This window comes from Mesoplodon densirostris, chromosome 9, assembly GCF_025265405.1.
Source record: "Mesoplodon densirostris isolate mMesDen1 chromosome 9, mMesDen1 primary haplotype, whole genome shotgun sequence".
NCBI lineage: Eukaryota > Metazoa > Chordata > Mammalia > Artiodactyla > Ziphiidae > Mesoplodon > Mesoplodon densirostris.
This window is the reverse complement of record NC_082669.1, coordinates 26,837,290-26,865,137: the sequence shown is the minus strand read 5'-3', so window position 1 is coordinate 26,865,137 and position 27,848 is coordinate 26,837,290. Positions and strand designations below refer to the sequence as shown.

Sequence of the window (27,848 nt, the reverse complement as noted above, 5' to 3'; positions counted from 1 at the left end):
TGGGGGACACGGGTTCGTGCCCCGGTCCGGGAAGATCCCACATGCCGTGGAGCGGCTGGGCCCGTGAGCGATGGCCGCTGAGCCTGTGTGTCTGGAGCCTGTGCTCCACAACGGGAGAGGCCACGGCAGTGAGAGGCCCGCGTACCGCAAAAAAAAAAAAAAACACACATGGATAGAATATAAGCACTCACTTTTTGATCAATATTAAAGCATAGCATTTTATATGAGGGATTACATCTTGAAATACATAAACACTTATATTTTTATTTCTTTTTAAAAGTGGATTAAAGGTCATTCCCTTGCAGAGCTAGCCTGTATCTATTTTACAGTATGTAGTATCTGTTTAATTTCATAACTAATACTTTGTGCTTTAGTTTTTCTTACTCCCCTCAAATTTGGGGGGACATGAAAGTAGCTTTGTTAGGACCGTTTGGAAATTCACTGTCACAATTCTCCCCTGTGCTTTGTTTGTTGTATCTTTGCACACGTGTAAAGATTTGTAGATGAAATGCTGTACAGATAGTTTGGCTGAAAACATAAAAGCTCACTGGCCAGCAGACGGGAATAATAAATCAGTGATATTAAAATCTTCTTACAATGTCAGAAAGATAAAAGTCAGAATAAAGACTCTTTCCATTGAGAGAACGCTCCTAGATCAGTATGCAGCTAGAAATTTTAATAGGGAACATGCATCTTTTGGTAATAAAAGTTGTTAAGAACAAAATAGCACACACACAAAAAGAAAATAAGCACTTGAAAAGATGTTTGACATCATTAGCCATCAGGGAAATACAAAATAAAATCACAAGGAGATATCACCGCACACTTATTAGAACAATAATATATTTTCTTTAAAAAAAGTGGTGACAGGACCAAGTGCTGGCAAGGATGCAGAGAAACTGGATCATGCAAATGTTGCTGATGGGAATGTGAAATGGTACAGTCACTCTGGAAAACAGTTTGCCAGTTTCTTAAAAAAACAAAACAAGGGCTTCCCTGGTGGCACAGTGGTTGAGAGTCTGCCTGTCGATGCAGGGGACACGGGTTCGTGCCCCGGTCCGGGAAGATCCCACATGCCTCGGAGCGGCTGGGCCCGTGAACCATGGCCGCTGAGCCTGCGTGTCCGGAGCCTGTGCTCCGCAACGGGAGAGGCTACAGCAGTGAGAGGCCCGCGTACCGCAAAAAAAAAGCAAAACCAAATATGACCCATCAATGGCACCCCTCGGCATCGATCCAAAAATAATGAAAATTTATGTCCATGTAAAAAATCTGTACCTGAATGTTTATAGTAGTTTTATTTGTAATAGTCAAAATTGGACACAACCAAAATGTCCTTCAACAGGTGAGTGGTTAAACAAAGGTGGTCCATTCCAACCCGGCATACCAGCCAGCCACGGAAAGGAAGGAGCTATTGATCCCAGCAACAACCTGGAAGGACCCAAGCATAGAGCTGAGCACAAAAAAGGCCAAGTTCAAAGGGTCACACACTGTGTGATTCCATTTATACAACATTCTCAAGGGACAGTTATAGGGACGGAGAACAGATTAGTGGGATCCAGGGTTAAGGATGGCTGTTAGGAGGGAGAGGGTGTGACCACGAGCAGGGCGAGACCTTGGTGGTGATGGAAATGTTCTGTATCACAGTGTGAAAATGGTTACACGAATCCACCGCGCGATGAAATGGCACAGAACTACACACACACACACACACGGTGCTCCAAAGCCCATTTCCTAGCTAGGGTATCATAATGTAGCTACATACAATGCAACTGGGCAAGGAGGACCAGAACCTCCCTGTACAAGCTGCTTGATTCCACAGCTCATATGTTTGCGATGGGTAGTATGTCAATTCTACCTCCAGAAAGCCGTAAAAATATTAAGTAAATAAACAAAACCCAAGTCACGCACGCACAGTCTCCGCTTGGAAATAAATCATTGACCTTTTGCAGGACACCCCTCCAAACTTTTCCCTAAGCAGGTACCAGCCTGTGAACATGTATTTTCCAATCAGAGGGTCACATTTCCAATTCAGCAGGTACTCCTGTCTCCCCAGGGCCTGAAACCAAGCGCAGGAAGGGCTGCAAGCAGGAACGAGAAGGAACGGTGAGGTCCACCTTGAGTTAATGTGCAAGTCTCCTGTGCTCCTGTGAATTCTTTCTCCCTCTGGGACCTGACACGTTTGTGAACGTTAGGGGAAAAAAACCCAGTTGATGTTGTGTCTGCGAGCCTGAGAGCCAGCTCTCCTGTTGTGAGGAGCCAGGAGGCTGTTAGCTGGAGGCGTACGCAGGCAGGTCATGTCACAGTCACCGGGTTTCAGGGTTTTGTGCTTATTCTGTGTGGGCAGGACTGGCTTCTGAGGGTCGAGGTTGTCCTCGGCACTCAGGGCAGCCGGACGTTGGGACCCAGAGATGTGCTCCCTCACCAGGTCCTACAGGGCACCTGGATGCAGAGACCACCTGCACTCAGTTCCCTCCCTGGAAGACTTTTCTGATTATTAAACTGCGGCTCCATCAATGGCACAGAATGGCCACCTCTTGGCAATGGAATTACACATTTTCCCCTCTTGTCATGTTTTCCTCTTCTTTCCCACAACAATCGTAAATTTCCTTAAAAAACAAATCAAAATCAAGTTAAGGGAAAACGTTGCTTGTTTTGACTTGGAAATTGGGTCTCTGAGCCTCTTTCTTGAAGGGAAACATAGTGGTTTAAGTTCAGGGACTCAAGAACCAGGGGCTGTGCCACCTTGAGTGAACTGCTTAACCTCTCTGTGCTCCAGTTTCCTGGTCTGTAAAATGGAAGCAATAGTGGCCACCTCATTAGCTCTCATGAGAAGCCAGAATGTTCATACTCCAAGAAAGGACTCCTGGCCCAGAGCAAAGTCCTCAAGCTGGCCCTCACTGTCCTTAGTGGTGGCCACAGGGGGCTCCCTCACTACTGCCACGGAGTCAGAGTCAGCGGGAAAGGCTGCAGGGAGCAGACTCTCGAGCCTCCAGAGCCCCAGTGCAGCACGGAGGCCCTGGCGAAGCAAACACTCCAGGAACTTCAGGCTCCTCATGGGAAATGGGGCAGGGCTGCCGAGGGGCCTCCTGGGAGAATCTCAGCAGACGTCAGCTCCACCCGGCCGGAGAGGTCAACGCCGCTCTCGTCGCTGGTAGGGCTGAGCGTGGGGACGTGGAGAAGCGGGGCTCGGAGCCCGGCAGGTCAGGCAGTGGGCACGGAAGCTGCACTTTTTGCCTCTCTTCCCCTGACACGCTTCTGTCTCAGGCGCATCTCGCACCCGTGAGGTCGGGGTGTTCCAGACCCCTCTCCTCTCTGGGCACCACTCCTCTGAGCTGGAGTCCTTCACAGCCATGGGTCTCCAGGGTGGTCTCCGGACACTGGGAACTAGTTGGGTGTGCACTCTGCTGCCGCAGGCCCTCCAGGGTCCCTGATACGGATCTGAGATTGAGACGCGCTGCTTTACTACTTTCCTGTTTTTAATGAACCAGGTAGGTCTCATCTACGAAAGCCGACTTCAGAGTTGAATTATACCTGCCACTAAGAAAGCCACTGGGTCTCAATCCACACCAGCACATTTCCATGGACCCACCGATGTCAGGGTCTCAGATGCAAGTGTGTGGCAGAGACTGTGGGCAGTCTCCCCGACATTCATACCCCCTCAGTCACAGAACCCAAGTTCTATAAAGTCACTGGTCTCAGCCAACGCACTGCCTTTCTCCCCTTCCCCTGTCAGCTTGCTGCAGCTGTGTGGCTGAGTTCTGGCCAATGAGCTATACGCAGAAGTGCTGCTAGGGAGCATCCTCAAGAGGAGAGAGATATGCCTTTTGCCAGCTCTGCCTTCTTTCTGCTGGCTGGAATGCAGATGCAATGACTGGAGCCCCAGCATTTATCTTGGGCCATGAGGTGGCAGAGCAGGCAAGCCGGAATAATGAAAGAGAAAGGGTCTGGTCAAGGTGCTTGTGAAGCCACCACCTTAGCCTTGAACTGCCTGCTCTCTGGATTTGCTTTATCCATGAGAAAAGTAACCTCTATTTTGTTCAAGCCACCATGATTGGGGTTTTCTTCATATGCCATGAAACCCACTCCTGATTAGCAGTACCCCCGAGAGCACACACCTCTGAAGCGGCATTCCTGGATGCTATGACCCGTCTGCTCCTCCAATCCCAATCTGCCCTCTACCTGCCATGGGGTGTGGTAGTTACAAGAAGACGGGGTGGTGAACTGGGGGACAGGGACGATGGGGCATTCCCACAGCATGCAGCTGAAACCCTGGGCTGGGGTAGACTGGGCAGGCATGCACTTCCTGGGGCTGAGCCTGGGCACCCAACTTCCTGAAGCCTATGAGCAGCTGAGATCAGTAAAATTGTCCCCAAGCCTGCAAAGCACACAGCTGCGTCTCAGGTCTCCTTTCACACCTGACACCCCAGGAAGGCCATGGTCTGAGAAATGGTCTCTGCCCAGCATCAGCCCCTCTGGGGAGCAGGCAGCAGTCGGCTGCTCTGCCCCAGGTCTTACCCAGTCCCCTCACATATCCAGCTCCCCACAGGGCCCAGTGAGAGGCCCTGCCATCCACCCTCACCCACTGAAGGGACAGGGACACCCCAGGGGCTTGATGCTATCACTTCACAGACGACTTTCTAGAAATGACTCATCAGCCTAAGAACTGGCGGCTTTTCCCACCCTTTTCCACAAAGAATTCCTTGTCTGAACCTCTCCCAGAGGAGAGGCAGGGGCCAGGTTCACGCCTCCCAAGGGGCATCTTCATCAGGGGGTATCCACCGCCTCCTTGAAGCAGCTGCAAAATTCTCTCCTTCCTCTTCTCTGCAAGAGTCCGTATATGAGGGGGCACTATAGCTCCTTCAATGACCAGGAGAACCCACCGTCAGAGCCGTACGGGCTGGGAGTTCCCTCCTGGGAAGCAATTTAGTAAGACTTGAATTCCTAACAGACAAAGGAGTATTCACATTTCCACTTTTGCCTGGGTCTTTTTGCTCTTGAGTTTTACCAGGAATTTGTCCATTTCATCTAAACTGTGAAGTGGGCTGTAAAGTTGCCACCTTACCTTCAACTATGAATGTGTTAGGATCTACACGATGCCCCCTTGCTCCCCCGGGGACAATGGTAATGGTGTGTTGGCTGGATTGTCATGGCTGACAGCTCGGGGTTTAATCCACTTCAAGGACATGGGCTGTCGGAGAGCGAGGAAGAGCAGAGCCTCCTACTGGAACCCACTGGAGTTTTGCCAGACAAGGGTCAGCATAAGGGCTGAGCCAAAACTGGCCAGGAGGGGAGGGGAGGGAGCAGCTGAAGGCACAGAGCTCTCGAGCGGGGCCATGACGGATGGCTCAGTCGGGTGATCTCAGATGAGAAATCCTACGAGACCCTGGAAACCGTCCTGAGGCATGAAGTCTTTCCTGAGGCCTAAGCAACGAGAACACCATGCCCAGATCCAGCCCAGCAAGTGTCTCTGCTCTGTCCAGCAGCTTACGGATGCCAGTGCAGGCTGTTCCCAGGTGGGCAGACCTGGCCTGGGTCTCGACCACGGTTAGTGACCTTCAGCTCAGAAGGTAAGTGGCCAATGGCGACTGTGCTCTGGTCTGGTTTGTCTGGGGCTGATGGACATAGATTCACCTCAGGTCAGCCTGTCACCTCAGGGGTCAGAGTGTCCTCTTGCGACAACTAAAAGCCAGTGACAAAAGAGTGGCACACACATCACTGTGGTGACAGAGAGGCGAGCCAACCGCTGTCCCTTGCAGTGGTTATACCTGGGGCATCCTGATTCAGTGGGGACAGAAAGCAAGTAAAAAGCTACTAGACGTCAAAGAAACCTTGGAGGAGCCTGTAATACCATTTACCCTGTAAGAGTCAGAAAAGAAAAGCCACCAGAATGATCATCTCAATAGATACTGAACACTATTTGCTAAAATTCAATATCTACTTCTCATTTTAAAAAGTGCAAACACTCACTCACAGGGCTACTTTCCTGAGATCATTAGGCACCTATTACTAATTCTTACCAAAAGCATCACAATTAATAAGAAAACTCTATTTGTTTTAACTAATTAAAGCCAGAATGAAAAAAAAGAATGCCATTCATCACTATCATTTAATAAAGGATGTCAAAAAAGAAACAAAAATTATCACTATTTAAAAGTGATACCACTGTTTATCAAGAAAACCCAAGGGAAGTAAAAAAGTTATTACAATCAATTTCAATAAGCATGGACCAAACATAAGCTAGAATTTTATCTTCATCAAATTCAAGCAGAAATGGTGGGAACTATGTTTCTAAAATATTCCGAGCCATCTTTAAAACAAAAAGCTGGGAAACAGGGTAGCAAAGGTCCTCTGCAGACCTGAAACAGATCAGGAAGGGAGACGCAGCATGAAGCAATGAACAATGCTTAAACTGTGCTGAGGCCGTGCTGGGGAAGCTGTCACAAGAGTGAGTGTGGAAAACATGGAGAGAACAATTTGGCAACAGCGATCACAAATTAAAATACATGCACCATTTAACGCAGTGATTTCACTACAGAGAAGTTACCCCAGGCTATCCTTGTAAAGTTCACTAAGATGTATAAAATTTTTTTTTTTTACTTAAGGATGTTCTCAGCACCAACGGCCAAGAGAAGAAATCTGGAAGTCATGTTCCCATGCATCAGCAAGGCACCGGGAAACAAGTCTGTCTGCAGGTGGAGGCCCCCGGTACGAGCCTCCAGGATCTGCAAGGTCTGTCACTGAGTGAAAAGACAGGGCATTGGGACAGTTAAATAGGTCAAGTCTTATTGGCATGAACCTTCTAGCACACAGCCAGGTTTTTCTGGGGGGGAAAAAAACACAAAATGGTAAACAGTTCGGGGGATTGGACTTTCTGTATCATGGGTACATGTTACTTTTATATTTTTAAATAAATATGCTTAGGTAATTTCAAATCTGAAGAAAAGGCCAGAGGCAGCATTTTTTAAAAGGGGAGAGAGAACTGGGAGGCTCCTGGTGTACATTCTGGAAGAGGCAAATCTACTGGCAGTATTATGGGACTCCATAGAGGGCGTCTCCCCACGCTGGCCGGGGAGGAGGAGGCTCATCTCCCACCTGCTGCTACAGGTTAACACTGGTGCTACAATCTCTAACCAGCTACACACCCACTCTCACAGATACTCAACTCAGAGAAATCCATTTTACAAAATGATCAGAGATGTAAGTGCACTTTCGTGAGCAAAAAATGCTGTGAATCATTTACTTTGCTTAAAAAAAAAAACAGGGGCTTCCCTGGTGGCGCAGTGGTTGAGAGTCCGCCTGCCGATGCAGGGGACGTGGGTTCGTGCCCCGGTCCGGGAAGATCCCACATGCCGCGGAGTGGCTGGGCCCATGAGCCATGGCCACTGAGCCTGCGCGTCCGGAGCCTGTGCTCCGTAACGGGAGAGGTCACAACGGTGAGAGGCCCACGTACCGCTAAAAAAAAAAAAGAAAAAAACCGCAAAAAACAATAAAAGCAGAAATGACCTAAATATCAGTGGAAGTTGAGTAAGTAAATGGTCTCTCCCTAGGCTGGAAATCTACACAATGATTAGAGAATCCTATTTTTGAGGAATAGTCCATAATATAAAGAAACCCTTATGATACACTGTCAAGTGAAAAAAAAGTAACAAGCAGCAAACTGACTGTATATCATCCCATCAATTTTATGTAGAAATTTATAAATATACACACATCTAAGAAGCTAGAAGGACGAAAATGTTAATGATAGGTTGGTTGTGGGTGATTGGATTGTAGATGAATGCTTTTCATTTTCTTCTGTGTGCATTTTTGTATTTTTCTATATTTTCCACAATAAATTACTTTTATCATCAGAAAGGAATATTGAAGGAAGAAACAGAACAAGTGTAAGAATGCGGGGATTGGATTTACTGGAGAGCAGTACCTTGGACGTGAAGTGCCCTAAAGCTGTGCTGGAGCCCTGACACCAAACCCCAAAGCCCAGGTCCCTGCCCGGAGGTGCGTGCACGGTATCGCCACCTAGCGGCCGATTCACCCTGGGCTCCCACGCTGCTGACCCACGAGAGGCCAGGAACATGGGAACCCCAGGTACGCTGTGCTCTGAGGCTGACCACGTCCATCTGAGTCACCCCCCAGAACCTGGGACACAATGTCTCACAAACTCGGCACAAAGGCACAGGCGACAGTGGAACCCACTGCCCTGATCCCACCGGCTTCCCCAGCTCCATCTCCAAGGCCCCCTCGATCAGGCTCAAGGTGCGGATAAAGTAAACGGAAGACAGGAACAGGAACGATGAGGCAGACCTCATCCTAAAGCAGGTGCAGGATCTGAGACCTGCCGGGGAGAACGGCTGCAGGGCAGGGGCTGCTCTGCTCAGGGGTCACCAGACGGGGCACTCATGTCATCCTCCCCAAATGTCCCCACTGGTGGCTGGCCCCGCCCGTGCAGAGCCTCTCCACCGCATCGTTCCAGGACCACCATGGACTCCCCCTCAGGCAACCTGCCCTGTCTTCACCCTCTGATGCCCTCCCACGGTGCCAGCCCTCTACCCTCCCCATCCTCATTTTCACTAATCGTGGGGAGCAGGTGGCAATGAAAGAGCACAGAGCAGGGCAGCAGAGTCCCGGGCTCCCAGCTCGGCTCCCAGCCTGCAGCACCTGCCCATGAGGGCTTTGCTCTCTGCCTCCCCAGCAGGGGAGCTGCCTGGGCCCATAGCGGCTGCCCAGGGGGCATCGAGGCCGGAATCGGGAGCCCTGCGGACGAGGGGTCAGAGTCTGGAGGAGGCGGCGTGATGGAGATAGAAGCGGGCTGGGTGCAGGAGGGCGCCTGAGAGCAGAGCACAGGCCTGGGCTGCGGTGTCCTCCGTCGGAGCCAGCCAGGCAGCGGCGGAGGTGTCCCAAGCACCAGAGATGTTGGGTGTGTCGGAGAGGGGGCCTGGGGACCCTGAGCACACAGGGGAGACCCATGGGAGACTGTGGGGACAGGGGGCCAAGGACGAAACCCAGGACACCACCACTCATGTTCCCAAGGGAAGCAAGAGGGCTGCAAAGCTGGGGAGGTGAGAGGCTCGGGGGACGAGGAATCCAGGAGTCCAACAGTGACTCCTGACGCTGGAAGGAAAGGAGGGAGGGAAGGGGCCCTGCACACAGCAGATCTGCCTCCCCCCACCCCTGGGATGGGAGGGACGGAGCTGCACGGCTTCTGTCCTGGGTGTTGAGCCCAGGTGTGCGATTCCTCCCCAACCTAAGGAGCCATGGCTGGGGCGGGGGTGTTGCTGGCGCTCTGTGGTCCGAGTGCGGACACCAAGCAGCCACTGGCCCCAGCGAAGGAGAGGCTGATGTTAGCTGTGTGGGCTCATCAGACACAGTCTGAATCCAGGGGTCATAGGCTCCTTTCACAGGTCAGCAGGCTCTGCCCAGGAAAAGCCTTATTAACTCCACCACCTTGGGCAATCAAGCAGGAATGATGCACTCCCTCCCCTCTCCGCACCCCAACCCCCCTGAGGAGTCCTGGGGACACCAGCCCTTGCCTCGGGCTCCAGGATGATGACTCTGCACTGCCCAGGCTTCAACTAAAATTTGATTTTTCATTCATTGTGGATTCTTTTGGATTACATTTGATTTTTTAAAATATTGCACTATTACTTATCCTGATACTGAGGTGTTTTTTTGTTTTTTTTGTTTTATAAATTCATTTATTTTATTCATTTATTTTTGGCTGTGTTGGGTCTTCGCTGCGGTGTGCGGGCTTCTCATTGCGGTGGCTCCTCTTGTTGTGGAGCACGGGCTCTAGGCGCACGGGCTTCAGAAGTTGTGGCACATGGGCTCAGTAGTTGTGGCTCGCGGGCTCTAGAGCGCAGGCTCAGTAGTTGTAGCACATGGGCTTAGGTGCTCCACGGCACATGGGATCTTCCCGGACCAGGGCTCGAACCCATGTCCCCTGCATTGGCAGGCGGATTCTTAACCACCGCACCACCAGGGAAGCATATCCTGACACTGAGTTTTGGACGCATATTTAAATTGTGCACCTCATAACCCTCCCCCAGTCCCACCCCTGGTGGGGGGTCAAGTTGAATCAAGGGGGTTGGGGCCGGGGGTACTGCGGGAAGAAGACAGTGCTTAAATCAAGGTTTCTACCCTGGCAATCTGGCTAACAAGAAAGCGTGAGAGTTCTCCTGTTACAAAGTCTGGGTAAATATATTAACTCATACATACTTTGAAATGTACAACTGAGCTGGCAAGAAAGTAAGGAAAATGACCAGAAGCCAGAAACGTCAGGACAGTAGGAATGCAGGCCAGGGAATGGTGCCATCAAGCTTTCATGGGGCTCACAGAAAACCAGGGGCCCGAGCAAGATGGGCAGTGAAGTCAAAGCCCTCTGGCTGAACCCCAGACCCTGAGAGCCTCCGTCAGCAAACACCAACCAGGAGAGACCATGCAGTGGGGTTGGTCTAAGACAGCTGGCCTGTCTTAGACCTAGCTGTGTGTCACTTGGGACATCTAAAAACCACAAGCCAGGCATTTAGCCTCCTGCAAGGCCGGTAGAGGAAAGGCCAATCTTCTTGAGGGAATTCACCAGCAACAGAGCTCTTAGGCATCTCCAGATAAAGTTTTCCCAAATAGGAGCTCATAATCAAAATCACAAAAAAATCCCTCTAGAATAAGGCACCACGAGTGAGAGTCAGCAGGATTTTGCTTCCTCCTGAAAAGCCACTAAAACTGTGGTGAGGGAATTCCTTTTAAAGGCGTAAAACCCACACGGAGGAGAAAATGAGAGTGCGGAAGCAGCAACGCAATCTCGGGAAGCAGGCAATCAGTCACTGCTGTGCAGACCCAAGAACACAGGTGATAGGGAAAGTCAGAATATTCAGATGGCACAGCCGTCGGTGCAGGGGCTGGAGGGCCAATGACAAGAGGACGTGGGGAGGACGCTCAAAGCTGCTGACGAAGTGGTGGAGCACAGGCTTCACCCCAGGCTGCCGGGACACGGCCCTCCTGCCCCAGAGGACCGGGGTCTTCCCTGAGGGGGAAGGCATCAGGGTCTCTGGCCCCGGGTTACAGACAGTATGTCTGTGTGGTTGAAGCAGACACTAAGGACACCCGCCCCCGCCAGCCACAGTGCTGCCCCTGCTCAGCTCCAGGCTTTCACCCCAGGCCTCGCCCCATCCCAGCAGACTAAAGACGAAGGTGACTCTGACCAACCCAAGAAGAAAGACGGAAAATCCTGCACCCAGGTCACCTGCAGGAACACCCACAAAAGGAACCTCCGTCAGGTGCTGGAGGCCATGCACCAGGAACGAGAGGGACTTAAGCCAGGAAGGAGGGGTCTCTGATATGAGAGCCAGAGAGGGAGGGAGGGGATGGCCAGAGATGCTCTCCATGGAGGTGAAGGGCAAGGCTGGGGTGACACCACGTTGAGGCTCTGGGGGTGCAGACAGAGGAGGTCAGGGGCTCCGGAACCAGCGATACAGTATCTGACACGTACAAATATCCTGAGGACAGATTTAAACAACGGCTGGGGGACTGTAGCTTGAATTTACCGATAAATCCATGGAATGCCAAGTTGCAAAAAAAACCCACAACATAATGAAAAGTGTTTTGCAGGAAAGCAAAAGCAGCCGAGCTCTGAACAGCATTTACAAGACTGTGAAAGGTGAAAGGCGAGGGCTAATGGAGCAGACCGCAGCAGGCCTGCACTGGGAGGACAGACGAACAGGGACTCAGAGCAGGGCCGGCACACGGGGGCGGGGCCCGCCTACCTTGTCGTCGTCCTCGCAGGTCATGACATTGGAGAAAGGGATCTCAGCCTTGAACATCTTCCGGCAGTGCATGAGCTGCACCAGCAGGTAGCACACGGTCTTGAACTTCATCCTCTTGGCCGGTTTTATATCTGAGAGAATCAGCCCTGGAAATATCTGTGCGGACGTGCAGCAAAGAGAAACGCTGTGAGTAGACACACACATCCTACCTCTTGCGGGGGGAACAAGAACTTAATGGGGCAGGGAGATCACAGGCCACTTGCTGAGGACCTACTGCTCACCAGACCCAGCAGGGAACAGAACCGGCAACCCAGTCCCCAAACACGCAGGTCTCAACTACGCCCAATGGCTCTGAAACAAGAGCGATGCCCGAATCCTGGGGCAGATGCATGGACATCACCCAGCTGGGGCAGCACCACGTGGATAAGTGTCACCCACTGGCCCCCGGGGTCCCTCCTGCAGACCTCCCCTTCCACCTTGCACCTTTCTCTCTCTCCTCCTCAACCCAAATTTCTCCAAAGGGGCGGCTCATTGTACAGACTTCTTCATCCTTCTCACCCTCAAACCGCAGCCATGGCTGACACTGGTGTTTAACTCTGTATGACGGGTGGGGCGGCATCCACTCATGGCACCAAGGCTCCCTCCTCTGACTCACAGCCTCCTGCATCCCGGCAGCGGCTCGCAGGCCTTCCTCCTTGGCGCCCTGCCCTCCGCTCCTATGTCCCCAGGTTGACCCCAGCTGGTCACCCAAACCTCTCATACCTGCCCTTCTCTCACACACTCACTCCCCTTCTCCAGAAGTCAGCTCACCCTGCCCTGCCTGTCCTGCCCTGAGCCCCATTTCTCTCCCCTGGCCAGTGCCACCCCCATCCACAGCTCCCACATCACATGGGGGCCACCGCATCCTGGCCTGGAGAGCACTGGCCCATGGATGCACCAGGACAGTGAAACCCGAAGCTCTCCCTGACCTGCTTGTATTCTGAAGAATTACTGTGGCCACCTGTGTCCCGTGCACCTCACCTGTGTCCCATGCCCCTCACCTGAGCCCTGCACCCCTCACCTGAGCCCTATGCCCCTCACCTGAGCACTGCACTCCTCACCTGTGTTCTGCGCCCCTCACCTGAGTCCTGCGCCCCTCACCTGAGCCCTGCGCCCCTCATCTGAGTCCTGTGCTGCCCACCTGAGTCCTGCATCCCTCACCTGAGTCCTGGGCCCCTCAGCTGAGCCCTGCACTCCTCACCTGAGTCCTGCGCCCCTCACCTGAGTCCTGCGTCCCTCACCTGAGCCCTGCGCCCCTCACCTGAGTCCTGCGCCCCTCACCTGAGTCCTGCGTCCCTCACCTGAGTCCTGCGCCCCTCACCTGAGTCCTGTGTCCCTCACCTGAGCCCTGCGCCCCTCACCTGAGCCCTGCGCCCCTCACCTGAGCCCCGGAAGTGGGCTTTCCCAGGGCAGAATGACCTTCAGCGCTCACACAGGATGGTCACAAGCCTTCCTCGATCCACAGTGCACCCCATCCCTGACCTCCTGCAGAGGATTCTCAAACCTGATTTGCAGGAGAGGCAGTGAAGGCCCAGGGAGGTGCGGGAGGACTCAGGATGGCCCAGCGCTCGAAGACCCCAGGGCCCTGACTCCCAGCTCCATGCCCTCCCCTCCCCCACGGCCCTCCCCTCACAGGCAACAGGCCAGGCCCAGGACACAAGGTCAGCGGGGACACCCTCCCATGTGCACAGAGCTCAAGGCCTGAGAAGCAGTGATCTGGGGAGCCGTGAGTCCTTAAGAAGGCTCCACACAGGACCCCTTCTGGAGCCCACCTTTCGCCGATGGGAGGGCACGATGAAAAAGGTCTCGATGTTGTGAGTTTTCAGAAAACTGTTCCTCTCGTGTCCATGGCCCGGCTCCACCTCATAGTCACCATTCAGGCACGCCAGGGTGGTCTTTGTGATGTGAACCTTCCTACGGAAAAGGAGGCGGAGCTTTGGACGGAGCCTCCCCTGCGGGGCCGCAGCTGGTCTGGGCAGCATCCGGGCGATGCTCTGCGGGGTCCTGGCAGAGGTGTCGTCCCCTCACGGGCAAGCTCTGGAAGGAACACTCAGATTCCCTGGGGCATATGCACAGGAGGAGTCACAGGTGGGATGGGGCAGGGGAGGGACCCCAGGAGAGAGGGGGAAGCGTGCAAAGGAGGACCAAGAACAGGGAGGGCTGCAGGCAGAGGGGATAAGGGGCCAGAGGGACACAAGAGGAACTGAAGGGGACAAACGAAGCAAGTGTCAGGGGACACAGAAAGGACGATGAGGGAAGGAGAGGGTGGCAAGGTGAGGGGAGAAGCGAGGCCCCTCCCCCGGCTGCGGTCCCCAAACCCCCAGGGCGGGAGGACCCCAGCTTGACATCAGGCCCACACTGTCCCCACACAAAGTGGGCGGGTGGGAACAGAGCCGCGGCATTCACGCCCACCCCAGTGAGTTGTCTGGTGAGAGAAGGAGAAATCCTCAGTTAGCATAACCTGAGCAAAACCCAGTCCCCACGTAACCTAGACACATGGCCTGAGCTTCCGGCCCTTAGCAAGACCCGAGCACTCGGACTTAGGGAAAAACACAAACTCCCCAGCATGCAATACACTCCCTGCAAAGACCTGAGCCCTCACGTCCCCAAACAGTCTCCTGAATTCCTTGGTTGGGGAGGGGGAGACACATGCAGGGCACTGAGGCAGGAGTGAGCATGCCCCCACGGCTGGCCCTGAGGGCACCTGGGACACTGTCACCCCATCAGCCTGGCCCTGAACTGCGAACGGCATCAACGGTCTCCAGAAATGCACGCATGTCCACTCATTCATTCACTGGTCCCTCTCCCTCCTCTCCTTCCTCCCTTCCTTCCACCACAGAGAGGGACAGCACAGTCCTGTCACTGAGCTGAGGGGCCAACAGGGAGACAGAAACATCAGCAACCGCTCTCAGCACAGAGCATCTCAGGCTCTGGAAAAGAGGAGGGGTCTCGGGTGCAGGTTGCCCTTGAAGCACATGGTGGGAATGGACAGCACCCAGGCTCTCAGCCTGGACTGGGGAGAAACTGGAGGCCTGGCTGGTCCTGAGCAGCAAGGCCACTAAAGGGGACAGGGCCACCTCACTTGCAAGTGCTGCCCACCACTCACGGGGCGACCCCTCACCCAACACAGGTGGTGGGAGTGAAGACAGCCAGCCACGTTAGCTCGCCTGCCCTGGAGACGGAGGGTGGGGATTCCCAGTGTCCGCCAGCCCTAAGGCCCGCAGCACCAGAGCCCGGTTATTGATGAGACTGTCTTGTCCAAGACAATAGGGCTGGGGAGATGTGGGACCTGGGGCGGAGGGGGCTCCACCATACCCTGGAGCTGGGTGGGGTATGCAGGGGACCCCAATCATGGTTCCTACCTGAGGGCCCCTAGGACGGGGGACGCGGGTAGGCCATTTGCTCAGGACCCAATTTCACTTGCTTCCAGGCAGCCTGGAACATGCATCCAGCACATCAGTTTGGGGCTGACCAGGAGCCGTGTGTGCTTCAGGGCAGCAGAGAGGGCTGTGTGGTCTCCTGCCACCAAGAAGCTGAAGGCCATCTCCGTGCAAGAAGCAGACAGGTGCCCCATCCTTCCCTGGCCTTGGCCTCTCCAAGGCAACCACTCAGGGTGTATGGCCTTGGGAAGGAGTCCATGAACCAAGTCCCAGGGGTCCCAGCATGAGATGCTGGGGTAAAGACACAGCAGTGATTCATTCCTCCCATCTGTCCACCCGTCCATCTGTCTGTCTGATCAGCCACACTCTCCTAATACCCAATGAATAGAAGATAAGTGCTTGCAGAATGGATGCATGGAGGATGGATGGGTGGATGGAAGGAAGTATGGAGGATGGATGGATGAGTGGCTAGGTGGGTGGATGAAGAAAGCAAAAGAAGGACCAAGGGGGAAGGGGGAGGGATGGGCTGGGAGTTTGGGATGAGCGGGTGCAAACTATTATATAGAGAATGGATCAACAACAAGGTCTTACTGCACAGAACAGGGAACTATATTCAATATCTTGTGATAAACCATAATGGAAAAGAATATGAAGAACGTATTGATATATAGATATATATATGTGTGTAACTGAATCACTTCGCTGTGCAGTAGAAATTAACACAACATTGTGAATCAACTATACTTCCATAAAATAAAATTGTTTAAAAGAAGGAAGGAATCACATTAAGAATAGTGCAAACCTAAAGAGAGGTAAAGTGGGGAAACCCTGAGAAGCTCCAGGGAGTACACCATCTCCAGGGGCCCGGGAGTCTCGGAAGGTTACCGAAAAAGCCCCATCACACACGTCCCCCCCCTCCCCCGCTGCAAGGGCAAGGCAGGACCCCGAGGGGTGTACACACCCCGTGTGCCAGGCCCCTAGAGGCACTGGGGAGGGTGGCGTCAGCAGCCCCTGGTCCCCACTCACGGAGCAGCTTTCCAGCAACCCCTCCCAGGCCAGCTTCCTTCCGCTCCGGCCCCTTCCCTGCGGGGAGAGTCGCAATGCTGTCTCCCTGGGAGCCAGGCAGTCACGCTTTGGCCCTCGTGTGTCCTGTACCCTCTGCTGAGGCCACCGCTTGAGGCCCGCACCTGATCTGGTGTCCAGTCCTCATTCTGCAGCACTGAACACAGCTGACGGCTCTCCCTCCTCCCCAGCCCTCCTCCCGGCTGCCCTCACCCCCCTCTCACCACCCCGCCCTCCCCTGCCCCTCTTCCTGTCTCCCGCCCTCCTTCTCTCAGGAACTCTCAGGCTCGGGCCCTCCTCCTTGCACATCCTCCTGGCGCTCCGTGTGCAGTGCCAGGGTCTCAGTGCCCCCCAAGGGCCTGTGAGCTCCCCAGACCCCCGCCCAGCTCCGAACTGACCTCAGTGCCCAGGAGACCCAGGCTGACAGGTGATAAAGGCACCTCCCCCCAGCCCCGGGTCGTGCTCCCCTCTCTGCGTCCCCCAGAGTGCTCCCTGTGGCCCCCCAAGAACGTGAACCCCACCGGGGCCGAGGGCTCTGTCTTCGCTGCCGACACCACCCTCCCCACTCCTGGAAGAGCCAGGTGCTCTGGAAACACTGTGCTCCTGACGGGGGGCGTCTCCGAAAGGGGGAGTGGAGGGGAGGAGGGAAGAAAGAAGCAAAGCAGAGGGCAGGGCAGGCAGGATGCGCCCCCCACCCCCGTGGGACTGGTAGGTAGAGTGAAAGGAGGGAAGCTACCGGTGAGCCGGAACTTGAAAGAGGCCCTGGCCAGGTGAAGGGGCCTGCGGAGCGGGGTCCCTGGCGGTGGGAAGTCCGTGTGCTTGTCCGCACGGCAGGTGGAACGCTTAAAGACCTCAGTGGGCAGGGGAGGAGGGAGATGGGCGGCTCCTGGCACCACCTGGCCAGCCAAGGGGCTGGACTTTGTGCAGGACAGCAGGGCTGAAGGCGGGCTGCTGCTGGGATTCACTCTGGCGCCCAGAGGGCGAGAGGCAGGCACAGTGAGAAGGTGACCCCCCACCCCGAACCCTGCTCTGAAGGGTGGAGAACAGGAGGAGGAGTGGAGGGGTGCTGGAAGGACGGGGCCCTGGAGGAAGGAGGGGTCGGTGGCCAAGAAGGTCCCCCCAGGGGGACGCTCAGAGGCAGCCCAGGTCACAGACGACAATGCCGCGATTTTTGAGCTCGCTTAGAAATGCCGTGGCCACTCCCATGGCAGGCTCAGCATGGATTCAGGCTTGTTGGATTCGAATCTCCAGGCTTGCTGCTTCCTGGAGCCCCGTAAGCCCTCCTTCCCTGCGATTTCAAAGCCGCTCTCCAGAGCGAGTGGCCTTGGATGCTACTCACTGGTCCCTTGGCTGAGATCAGGGCCTTGGCACAAGGAAAGGTGTCACCTGTTTCCGCCACCTCCCCCAAAAAGTCAGGCCAGGAGGGAGGGGGGAAGATGTGGCCCAGAGGACGCCAGGTCTCTAGGGTGAGAACAGGACAGCTGGGGACAGGCAGCCAGGGTCAGAGGGGCCCTGAGGCCCCTCAGAGCGGAGGGCACAGAGCTTTGCCCTGAGGTTCGTAAGACAGAAGCAGACATGCGTGTGCAGGAGTCTAACGCTCAGCTCTAGCCCCTGGGAACCGCAGCTGGGCCCTGCAGCAGCTGCGAGCACGGCCTGCCAGCCCCTCCAAGAGGCGGAAATCGGGAGGGTGAGACCGTGAGAGTGTGCCTCAGAGCCCCCTCTTCTGCAATCACATCATCCCCCTGCTGCCCACCGGTTCGTGGAGGGAGGGGAGTTCCCGTTCAGTTCTCGGGTTAATGTTTTCACCGTACATGATGCCTTGGCTCTGTGGAATGGTTTGAAGAAAATGAGACCAAAGGAGGCGACTGTAATTAGAAAACATTAGGAGTGCACGGACCAATGAGAAATGCATACTCCTCGCTCTAGAAGAAAATCTGTAACTTCCCTAGTGGGGCTCTAAAGGCAAGAACACTTTCCACTGTAAGTCTGAGAAAGAAAGCAAAATGAGAAGCAACAGTCAGCACGCAGGACAGCTCCGAGCCAGGAAGACCGCCGGGGCGTTCAGTCTCCTCCTCCAGGGTCGGCTTGCCCACTCTCTTTGGGGCCTTGGGGGTGGGGCTGGGACAGCCGGGCATTCCCAGATCCCCAGGCAGAAGGATGAACTAGAATCCCCCACCCCTGCCCTCAGGGTCCCCGATTTACCCAGGCAGGCCAGCGGCTTCCATGACGTTCGCCAGGGTCACGTCGTTGGACCACACGTCGTACTGCCACTTGCGCAGGCCCAGGACCCCGCAGAGGACCCTGCCGGTGTGCAGCCCCACGCGCATGTTCAGGTCCACCTCAGTCGCCTCGGCCACAGACCTGCAGCAAACACAGGCAGGGCGTGGGGCTGGGGCCCCGTGGTCTGCTCCCTCAGGGCCAGGAGCACAGGGCAGCGGGAGCATGGCGGGGGGGTGGTCTCCTGACCTAGTCAGCCTGACCCCCGAGCTGTGGGTCTTGGTGGGCAGGGGTCACTCCAAGCTGGCTCTCCCTGCTCCCTGGCCACTGGCCATCTCACAAGGCATCCCACCTCCCCTATCCCCCTCCCCACCCAGAGCAGCGGCAGAAGAGAAATGAGTCCAGGACCCCGATTCAGGACCCCGATCCTGCTCTGGGTACCATGACCTGATCAGGGGTGTTCGTGCCTGCTTGCTAGCCAGGGGCCAGCGTGAGAGCCCCGGGGAACATCGGACAGGGTCCCAGGAGCCCTGGGAACGGTCAAGGTTTGACCCTGAGTTCCCTGACTGAGAGGGTGGGCTGCACACCCAGCCTGTGGGGAGGCCCAAGGCTCCACAAACCTGCCCCAAACAACAGGGGGACCTTGTGGGTTGTAAACTGCACATCAGTCAACTCAAGGGAGAAAACAAGACAAAACATGCGGACGCTGAAATCAGACTGCAGGGCCAGTGCACGCGCGCTCCACTTCCCCAGGCTGAGGAAAGGGTTGGCATGAAGCCCTGAGGGCCCCAGGAGAGACCACCCTCAGAGGTGGGGGGCACCGTCAGAAGAAACAGGAGGTGGTTTTAAAAGTTCCTTAGAAAGAGATTCACGGCAGTCACGCAGGCGGGTTGTGCTCAGAAATCCCCTCGGGGGACACGAGGACGCCCTGCATGGTTTCTCCAGCCCCACGAGGCCCACAATGAAGTGAGATGCAGGAAGCACACAAAGGGCCTGGGATCGCACAGCCAGAGCGCAGGGGACGCACCGCAGCCACGGGGAGGCCCTCTGATGCCACTTTGCTGGATTTTTCCACTTCACCCCAAAAGCAAGAGATTATTTAATCTTTAAAAAGTCTGAAGCATGTTGCTGAGGAAGCAATATCGGGCCTGGCTGGTGTGCTCCAAGGGACAGAATTGCAAGGAAGCCGTGAGGGCGGGGAGGGGGTCAGCCACGGCGCCCCCAGCCCTCCCCACCCTGGGCGGGTCCAAAGGTGGCCCCGACCGGCACGTGTGTTGGATGGGGCTCTCCAGCCGGTGGAGACGTTCCGTAGCAAGAAGGGCAGGAAGATGGAGCTGAGGCTCGGGGACACGGCGGTCCCATGATTAGGACATCGGCTGTGAGAGGGAAGGGAGACTGGGAGACCAAAGGCACACAGGGCCACACTGCCACCACCCTCGGGCAGCCCGACATGGACTACCCACCCTCCGTCCCCTCCCAACAGCAGGTGCCCTGTAGTCCAACCACGTCTAGACCTGCCCCCGCAATACAGCAGGTGCCCCGAGCCTGTGAGCACAATCTCACTCCTGCTCCAAGTCTCAGGGCTGATTCATGTGCATCCCACCCTGTTCAAACAGAACATAGGGCCAGCCCGGATGCTGCATCCAGGAAGCCCTCCCAGATCCTTCACCACAGCAAATCCACCCCTGTCCCTGCCCAGACCCTTGTCACTCTGCTTCCACTATGGTAGCTGGGTCAGGCTCCATCAGAGGAGACTACTGCATCCACGTGGCCACATGGCCAGGCTGACTCTACTGACCAGAGGCTTGGTGGACATCCTAGGGCCCTCCCAGAGAGTGGGCTGCAAGCATCCTGGGAGGGGCTGCCCCAGGCCGATCCTCAACTGTGTCTTGTCCCAGGCGGCTGGGACTTCCCACCTACCCCACCCGCGACGGCTGCAAGCTGTAACAGGGCTTAGCCGCTGGACAGATGCATTCCGGCCACAGCACCCGCCACTGGCCCCTTGGGTTTGGTGTCAGCCCAAGGGAGAAGGAAGGCGGTAGCTGACACCTCCTGCCCTGGTTTAGCTTCCACAGCCCACCTGCGTCCACAGTGTCCTGACTAGCCCCATCCCACCTGGTGGTCACTGCACGTGAACCTGCCTCCACGCTCGGTACCTGGAAGTCCTCTGTGCCTGGACGGGCCTGCCACCTGCTGACCCGAGGCCCATATATAGTGAACCAAAAATACCCAGACCACAAGCAAAGCAACGTCTGGATGAAGTGTTTAGTAAAATGGCACCCTGCATGTTTGGAGGTCTGATCTGTGATTTGCTAATGCCTGTGATGAGCAAGGTGCTCCCCGTGGAGTGCACAAGCCCCATTCCTATAAGTGCACAGAATCCTGATGCTTTGGAGCCCAAGGGAGGGACAGCAGCAGCCCAGCTGGCTCCCTTTTCTGGGGGTTAATGAATTGATGACCCCAGTGGCTGGGGCCCCAGCATCTTCCGTGCCAGCCCATTTAACCTGGGATCCCATTTAATTCCCACAACAGCTCAGAGATGCAAACACAGTTTCTGCATGTCACAGCAGAGAAAATCAGGGATGCAAGGAAACCAAAGCATCACCTCAAGGATGGGGAGCCAGGAACCCAGGGGGCCTGTCTGCTTCCTCGGGCAGGAAGCCCCCAGCCCACTCAGGAAAGCCGCATCTGGGGACTGACGGCCTGAACTCTAGGAAGTGTTCTTGTACCAGACTTGGCTTCAGAGGAGCAGTTTCCTTGGGTCTGACCTAATATTCAAGGCCTGACAGAGGGAAGCTGGCACTGGGGTGCAGGAAAAGGTAGAGGCACAGATCTCACATGGGCAGCACACCCACTGGTGGTGGGGGTGGGGCAGGATCAGGCCTGGGTACCCTGGGGAGGGGCCACAGAACTTAGGGTCAAAGACATAGGTCCAAGCAGCATGACACCACCAGGAGTCCTGGAGAAACCTCCCCAGAACCTTCAAGGTCAAGGACTAGCCCCTGACCACCAGGACGCAGGGCCTGGACGTGGCCCTGAGGTTGGTCCCACTGCCCTGGTCTCTGCCAATCCAACCTCGCTCAGAGCCCCGGATGTCATGAAGCCATCACTCCCATTTTTCAGATGGGGAAACTGAGAGCCAGGGTCACAGCTCTGCAGGGGCAAGACGAAGCCAGTCACCACACTTGCTGGGCACGTAAGGCTCTTCCCACTCTATCTCCATTCCTCCCACAGGCAGGTGCCATCTGGCCAAAACCGGGAATATATATATGACTTTAAATTATTATTAAAAATCACACCAACAACGATTAACTTGTGGTGTTTTTTTTAAGAGCACATTGTACACCTTAATGGGGTCCACAGTTTGAGAGGAGGATCTGATTTGGGTGCTGAGGGCAGATGGAGGCCAGATTCCCCAGAGCAGGAGCCCGGGGGGCCCTTGGGCACTGCCACTCCACTGGGAGGGGGTTGAGAGCCTTGGGACTCCACATTCAAGGCTGTGTTCTTCTCTCGGTCTTTCACACGGAGCACGGAAAATCTTTCCACCTCTTTTCCCCATAGAGATGAACTTTCTACCAAGTGGAAAAAAGATCATTCCTCACTTCTTGGCCAAGGAGAAGACCCTCGACCCCTCCGGTCTCACACAAGGTCAGAGCCGGTCTGGCTGCACGCCTGCCTGCTCCTGCCCTTGCAGAGATTTCTTCCTCGGTTTTTTACAGATTCCTTATTCAGCTCCTCTCTATCCGACGGCGGCAGCAGCAAGCGCTGGACCCACACAAGTCGGTCCTGCACTCACAAGGGTCGGAATGGATTGCCCTGTTTTCTGAAGCGAGCGACCCTGGTGGATGTGCTGCCCGCAAAGCGTCCGCCTGAAGAGGGGACTGACCACAGTGGTTCAACGCCCCTACGGTGGGGCTCGCGCATCCCCCTAACCTGAGCATCTGCATCACCACGCACGGCGTCTGCACGAGATGCTTCAGGAATCTCATAACCTTGACAACCATCCCTCCCGCCTTTGGGTGTCCTCTATCCACTCAGAGGTCCCCAGGCCTGCAGCAGACCTCTCTGTGGCCCCGGCAAGGGACATCTCGGCACCGCAGCCTCTTCTGCTTCCGGGCCACCCACGGCGCTGTGCCTGCGACCCAGGGCCACCTCTGGCCTCCCCAAAGAGCAGGCCGGTCAACAACCAGCCTCTTCTCCGGTTCAGCTTCTTTCCTCCAGAGCAGGGGCTGCATATTGAAATCACCTTGGGGGGCTTTTCCACCCTCAATCCTAGACCACAGCCCAGACCAGCTGCCACTGGCTCTCTGGGCAGAGCAGGCCTCAGGGATTCGACTTGCCCAGGCAATGCCGACACACAGCTCCTGGCTCCTGAGAAGCGGGGTACCAGGCCGAGCACGCTGGCGAGGTGCTGAGCGCCCTGCTCCTGCACACAGTGTGCAGGTGTGTGGACCCCGCAGTCTGCCTCGCAAGGACTGTGCAGTTGAGCCTGCTGTTCCTCCCATCGCGTTCCATTCTTGTGCTATCACTTCTCTGCTCCCAAGTGTGAAACCACACCAGGCCCTGGTGACCCCACCTCACGGAGCCGAAGCCACCTCTCCAGGCTGTCGAGAAGCTGGAATGTGGCTCTAAGCTCCGTCCACCGGCCCAACCTCCCAGCTCCACACCCTCCTTAACTAGACGGAAGGCTCCCACCTCCTCATCCCCTGATGAGGACTATGAGGGTGGCTAAGAAAGGAGCAGGCCAGGCCCCCAGTGTTCCAGAAATACCTGCTCCATCCCACCCTCTCTCCCCAGAGAGCACCTGACACCTGGTCACCTGCCCGCGTGGACAAGCACATGGGACTCCTTTGCGACTGGAACGCGGCCGGATTTGAGCCCACCCTTTCCCGCAATCGACTCCTCGAACCTCTTATCCGGCTAAGCTCGAAGGGTCATTTTTTTGGCCTGACTAATGCATAGCTGGCAACACCCTGGATCACCGTGGACAAAGAAATGCAGTCCCCACAGAATGCAAAGAAGGGAATCACAGAGGCAGAGCTGCACACAGCAGGCGGGACTCCTCCACCCCGCACCTCGCCGCGTGGCTCTGGGTCTCCGCAGCCACGGCACAAGTGATCCACCTCGGACACACCGGCCGGGACGAGGCAGGCCTGCACGGCAGGGCACTCACGTGATGGTGTCGATCATGTCCAGGCCCATCTCCACGCAGCAGTGGGCGTGGTCAGCCTTGGGCTGGGTGAGGCCGGACACGCAGTAGTAGCAGTCTCCCAGGATCTTGATGCGACGGCAGTGGTTCTCCTTCGGGCGAGAGGGCAAAGGGCATGTTAGTGACGCACCTGGGGCCGCCCGAGCACCTGCGCCTCTGCCACCACCAGGTGCGCTGACCGTTGAGCTCAAGGCCCGACCTAGACCAGGGCCCAGGCGGCTCTCCCACAGTCAGGGTACCTCGGGAGGGCAGGTGGCCCCTCTATGGCTGTGATTAGGGTCGCCTTGGGGCACCCCACGCCGTCCCCGCTACCCGCACTCAGCCTCTTCCCACGCGGGGGTCCGCCTCCCCTGCCCTTCAGATCTCCGGGCCAACCCCACAGGGGAGGTCACCCCATGCCTGGGAGCCAGGTCCTCTCCCCAAGGAGGGGCCCCCCCTCTCCCAAGAGGGGCTAGTACAGTCCCCGTCCTTGGATCACCATGTGATTGGCCCTTTTGGAACATGCTAGACTCCTTTGCCAGCTCGGGAAGGGCAGGCCACACTCATCTGAGTGCCCGTGGCTTAACCCAGAGTCAAGGTCCACAGGCCGTGTGAGCAGCTCTCCCCAGAGAACCACCAGCCGGGGCCTGAGCCCAGACCTCACCACCCACAGGGAACACCTTGGAGAGTCATCCGACACTGCAGAAGGTCTACTCGCGCACTTACACAAAGGTGAGAATGCCAGCACCCACCTCGCCCTCGTGTTGAGGACAGAGAGACACGTCAGATGCTTACAACCACCTGTCCTGCACCAGTCCACTGGGGTCAGCTATGATTATGACAGCGACTGTCAGTTTTATTTCAAGGACAGCATTAAAACGGCAGTTTTAGAGCATTTTGTTTTCAACACCCCTTCAAACCCCCCCTAAATAACTGAGGACCTCACAAAAAGTTTTCATGTAAGCAGGTTACACCTATGGCTATTACCACATAAGAAGCTACAACTGAGAGATTTTTTTAAATGTATTAAAGCATTTAAAGTAACAATAGCAAATCCGTTACATAATAACATAAGTAACACACTGTTTGAAAAATTATGACATTTCCCCAAACAAAAACAAATGAGAAGCAAGGCATCCTTCTCACTTTTGCAAGTCTCCAGTGTCTGTCTTGACAGGAGACAGCTGGATTCTCTGTCCTACCATTCATGACATCGTGTTTCCTGAGCTTGGGCACGTCCGTGACGGGGAGCAGGCTCATGCAGCCTCTCCGTGGATGAGACGGACCTCCCAGCCCCCGGATGGACAGCCCCCCGGATGGTCCTGTACAGCCCAGAGCTCTGCCGACCCTACTCTGAGATTCTACAGCTTGTGTTTAATTCTGCTCTTTGGTTTCTTACAAATGAGCCGCCTCCTGCAGGTTTTCTCCAATGCTGTGAGTTCACACAGGGCCCTGGGATGAGAATTCTCAGCCCTCAGCACCCACGGGTTCACACACGGCCCGCACTTCTTCTGCAGGACGCTGTCCACTGGGGCAGGGGGTCGGGGAGGAACAAGGGCCAGTGAGCCTGCTGCTCTCCTGAGAGGCAGCCCAGGGCCACTGAATGGCTGGGGGCCCAGCTCGCCCCAGCCCTGGGCCTCCCTCAGTGTAGGGACAGTCGGTCAAAGGGGAGAAGAGCCGTCACTTCCACCTGTCGGGTGGCCTCTGGGAAAACCCAGTGACCGGGTCTTCCCCATGCTAAGCCCCACAAGCTCCCCCTGTGGACAGGGAGCTGGCCTCAGGGAGGTCCAGGGTCCAGCCACTCATCCTTCAAGAGACCAGGGGCGGCCACTTAACCATTAGGACACCAGCCTCCTGGTCTGCAGAAGGGGCTTGTTTCCCAGCGTCCCACGGGCAGGCCGTGCCAGGGCTGACTTGTTCCGTGACAGAGTCTGGGAGCCCAGGGCCTTGTGCAGACGTCCACGCCGCAGAGCCCCTGGGAGGCAGCCGGCCAGGCTTCTCCAGGCTAGCAGGCAGCCCGGGCTCTCTTCTGGTACCTCTAGAGTGTCCGTCCTCACCTGTCCCCACCGTCACTGCCAGGACACACCGTGCAGGCCAGTGAGGGGCAGCTCCCCCCCATACATCCGTGTCCCATCTTCACACTCAGGCTGCCTTCACTAGACCCGAGCGCCCAGGATGAGATGAGGGTCCACTGCCAGGGGCGTGACCCTCCCCAGGCGCAGAGACCCTCGGTGGAAAGCTCATGATCCCCGACTCGTCCAGCGCCCTCCCAGCTGTCCATCTGGTGAGCCAGTCCCCTCCCTCTGAGGAGCCCGCACAAGTGAGAGCACCTACCCCACGTCGGCAGCATTCTTGCAGAAGATTTCTAAGGTCACCAAGCCCTGATTCTGGGGACCTCGAGGATGACAGGTGTCCCCACCCATCAGCATCTCCGTGGGATGCTGAGTGTGGGTGACTGTGGACATCCCTGCATCCCCCAGCTTGGCTCCGCAGAGATCCCAGCCACCTCCAGGCCCCATAACCCCAGACTTCTGTTCATCTCTGCGTGTCCCCGACACTCCTGACCCTGGGACTAGCCCTGCTCGGTACAAGGCCACTGAGCGGGCAGGTGTGCGTGCGCGCGCGCGCGTGTGTGTGTGTGTGTGAATGGGCCATAAATCCTACGGGCAGGTCGTAAGTGGCAGTTGTGCCATCAGATTTCAAGGGAAATCAGAGGCCGTGGGTGGGGCTGCCCCCCCAACAGCCACCCTATGAGCCGGACTGTCATACGTGACACAGAGACTCAAGAGTGGCCGCCACAGGAAAGGGAGTCTCTGTGGGGCTGGGTGGGATCTCTGATGGCCGACCCCTCAGGACAGGAGGTGCTGAAGAACCCTTGTTCTTGTAAACTGTGCTGAAGGCAAGTGGTGCTCCTGGCGAGCCTCAGGAGCGACCCCTACTGCCCGGCATGGCTGCTCTCCAAGTCAGGACGGGGGCATCTAGCAAGTGACATCCAGGCCGCAGGCTCACAGGTAGATGAGGCCCACCGCATTCTGGGGAGAACTTCCTGAAGAGCAGCCATCCTCCGCTGGACCCGCCAACACACACCAGAGCATAATTACAGCCCGTCAGCGACAAATGTGTCGCTGGCAACCATCCTGAGACAGTCCCTCCCGGGCTCAGGAAAGACTGGGGAAGTGAAATGCTCACCCGTCCCCTTGTTTTTTAATCTCAACTCTCCTGACTTTTGTTAACAAGCTTAAGAGACCAAAAAAACGATGTTTTCCATTGCTTTTGGTGTTTCAGATAACAACATCTTCACTGTAAATACGAAAAGCCAGCGCCTGGAGTTCCCCTGCAGGGAGCGTTTGTGACACCTGAACAGCTGTTTCCCAGCCAAAGCAAAGAAAGAAAACGGAGGAGGAGGGCCGGCGGGGCTTGCTTGGAAGGGACAGGAGTGACAGGACATGATGGGCAGAGACCCCTCAGAGCAGCACAGGGGCTGCCAGGGGATCCAGGCAGGAGGGTCTCCTTTGCTTCCCAGGTATGGTCTGCAGGCCCACTGGTCAACTCTGGACCCGGCTGGCCCTGCCCGAGAGGACGGCAGAGACTCCCACACTCAAGGGCTCTGTGACCCTGCCGCCCAGCCCTGGACCCAGGAAGAAGCAGAGAATTCAGTGGGATCTCAGGAACAGCCACTGCCACTTCAGAACCGGAAGATGCCCAAACCCCTCTGAGGCCGGCTCTGAAACAGCGGGGTCCAGAGAGGACCCCACACTGCAGCTGGCTTCTGGGAAGGCTGGGGAGCTCCCAAGACCTGGTGGCACCCCTGGGGGAGGGGAGGTGCAGAGAGAGCTTGAAATGACCCACTGACCGCACCTGATCCCCAGGTGACAGTATCCAAAACCAAATGGCCAAGTCACGTTAACTTTGCACGGCGCTGGGCCATCAGTGGGAAAACCAAATAGAGATTTTAGAAAATGTTCCTCTAGGTGGCTGTCTCAGTGTTTAACCTGCTGTGTCCACACAAAGCTGAAAAGAAATGCACCAAAATATAAACCACGGCTATCGCCAGAAAGTAGGACACATAATCTTTTCAACTTCAGTTTTCATAGATCATTCCTGTAGTTCCTTTTACTGAGTCCCACACGCTGCACCCACCGCAACAAGGACCACGGATATAAGCGAAGGGAAGAGATGAGGACCCTGTGCTCCGAGGGCTTCCTG

The 27,848-nt window shown here is 55.9% G+C and overlaps 1 protein-coding gene across 1 annotated transcript in view; it reads right to left on the bottom strand.

Moving 5' to 3' along the window:
• The window catches only part of ADCY1 (adenylate cyclase 1), a 115,767-nt gene that overhangs the window by 35,342 nt on the left and 52,577 nt on the right, over positions 1 to 27,848 (bottom strand). Inside the window, exons 5-8 of the mRNA XM_060108374.1 lie at positions 23,628 to 23,755; positions 18,440 to 18,598; positions 13,568 to 13,709; positions 11,757 to 11,912 (exon numbers count right to left, since the gene is read on the bottom strand). Coding sequence (XP_059964357.1) covers positions 11,757 to 11,912; positions 13,568 to 13,709; positions 18,440 to 18,598; positions 23,628 to 23,755 — 585 coding nt within the window. The remainder of the gene's footprint in view (positions 1 to 11,756; positions 11,913 to 13,567; positions 13,710 to 18,439; positions 18,599 to 23,627; positions 23,756 to 27,848) is intronic.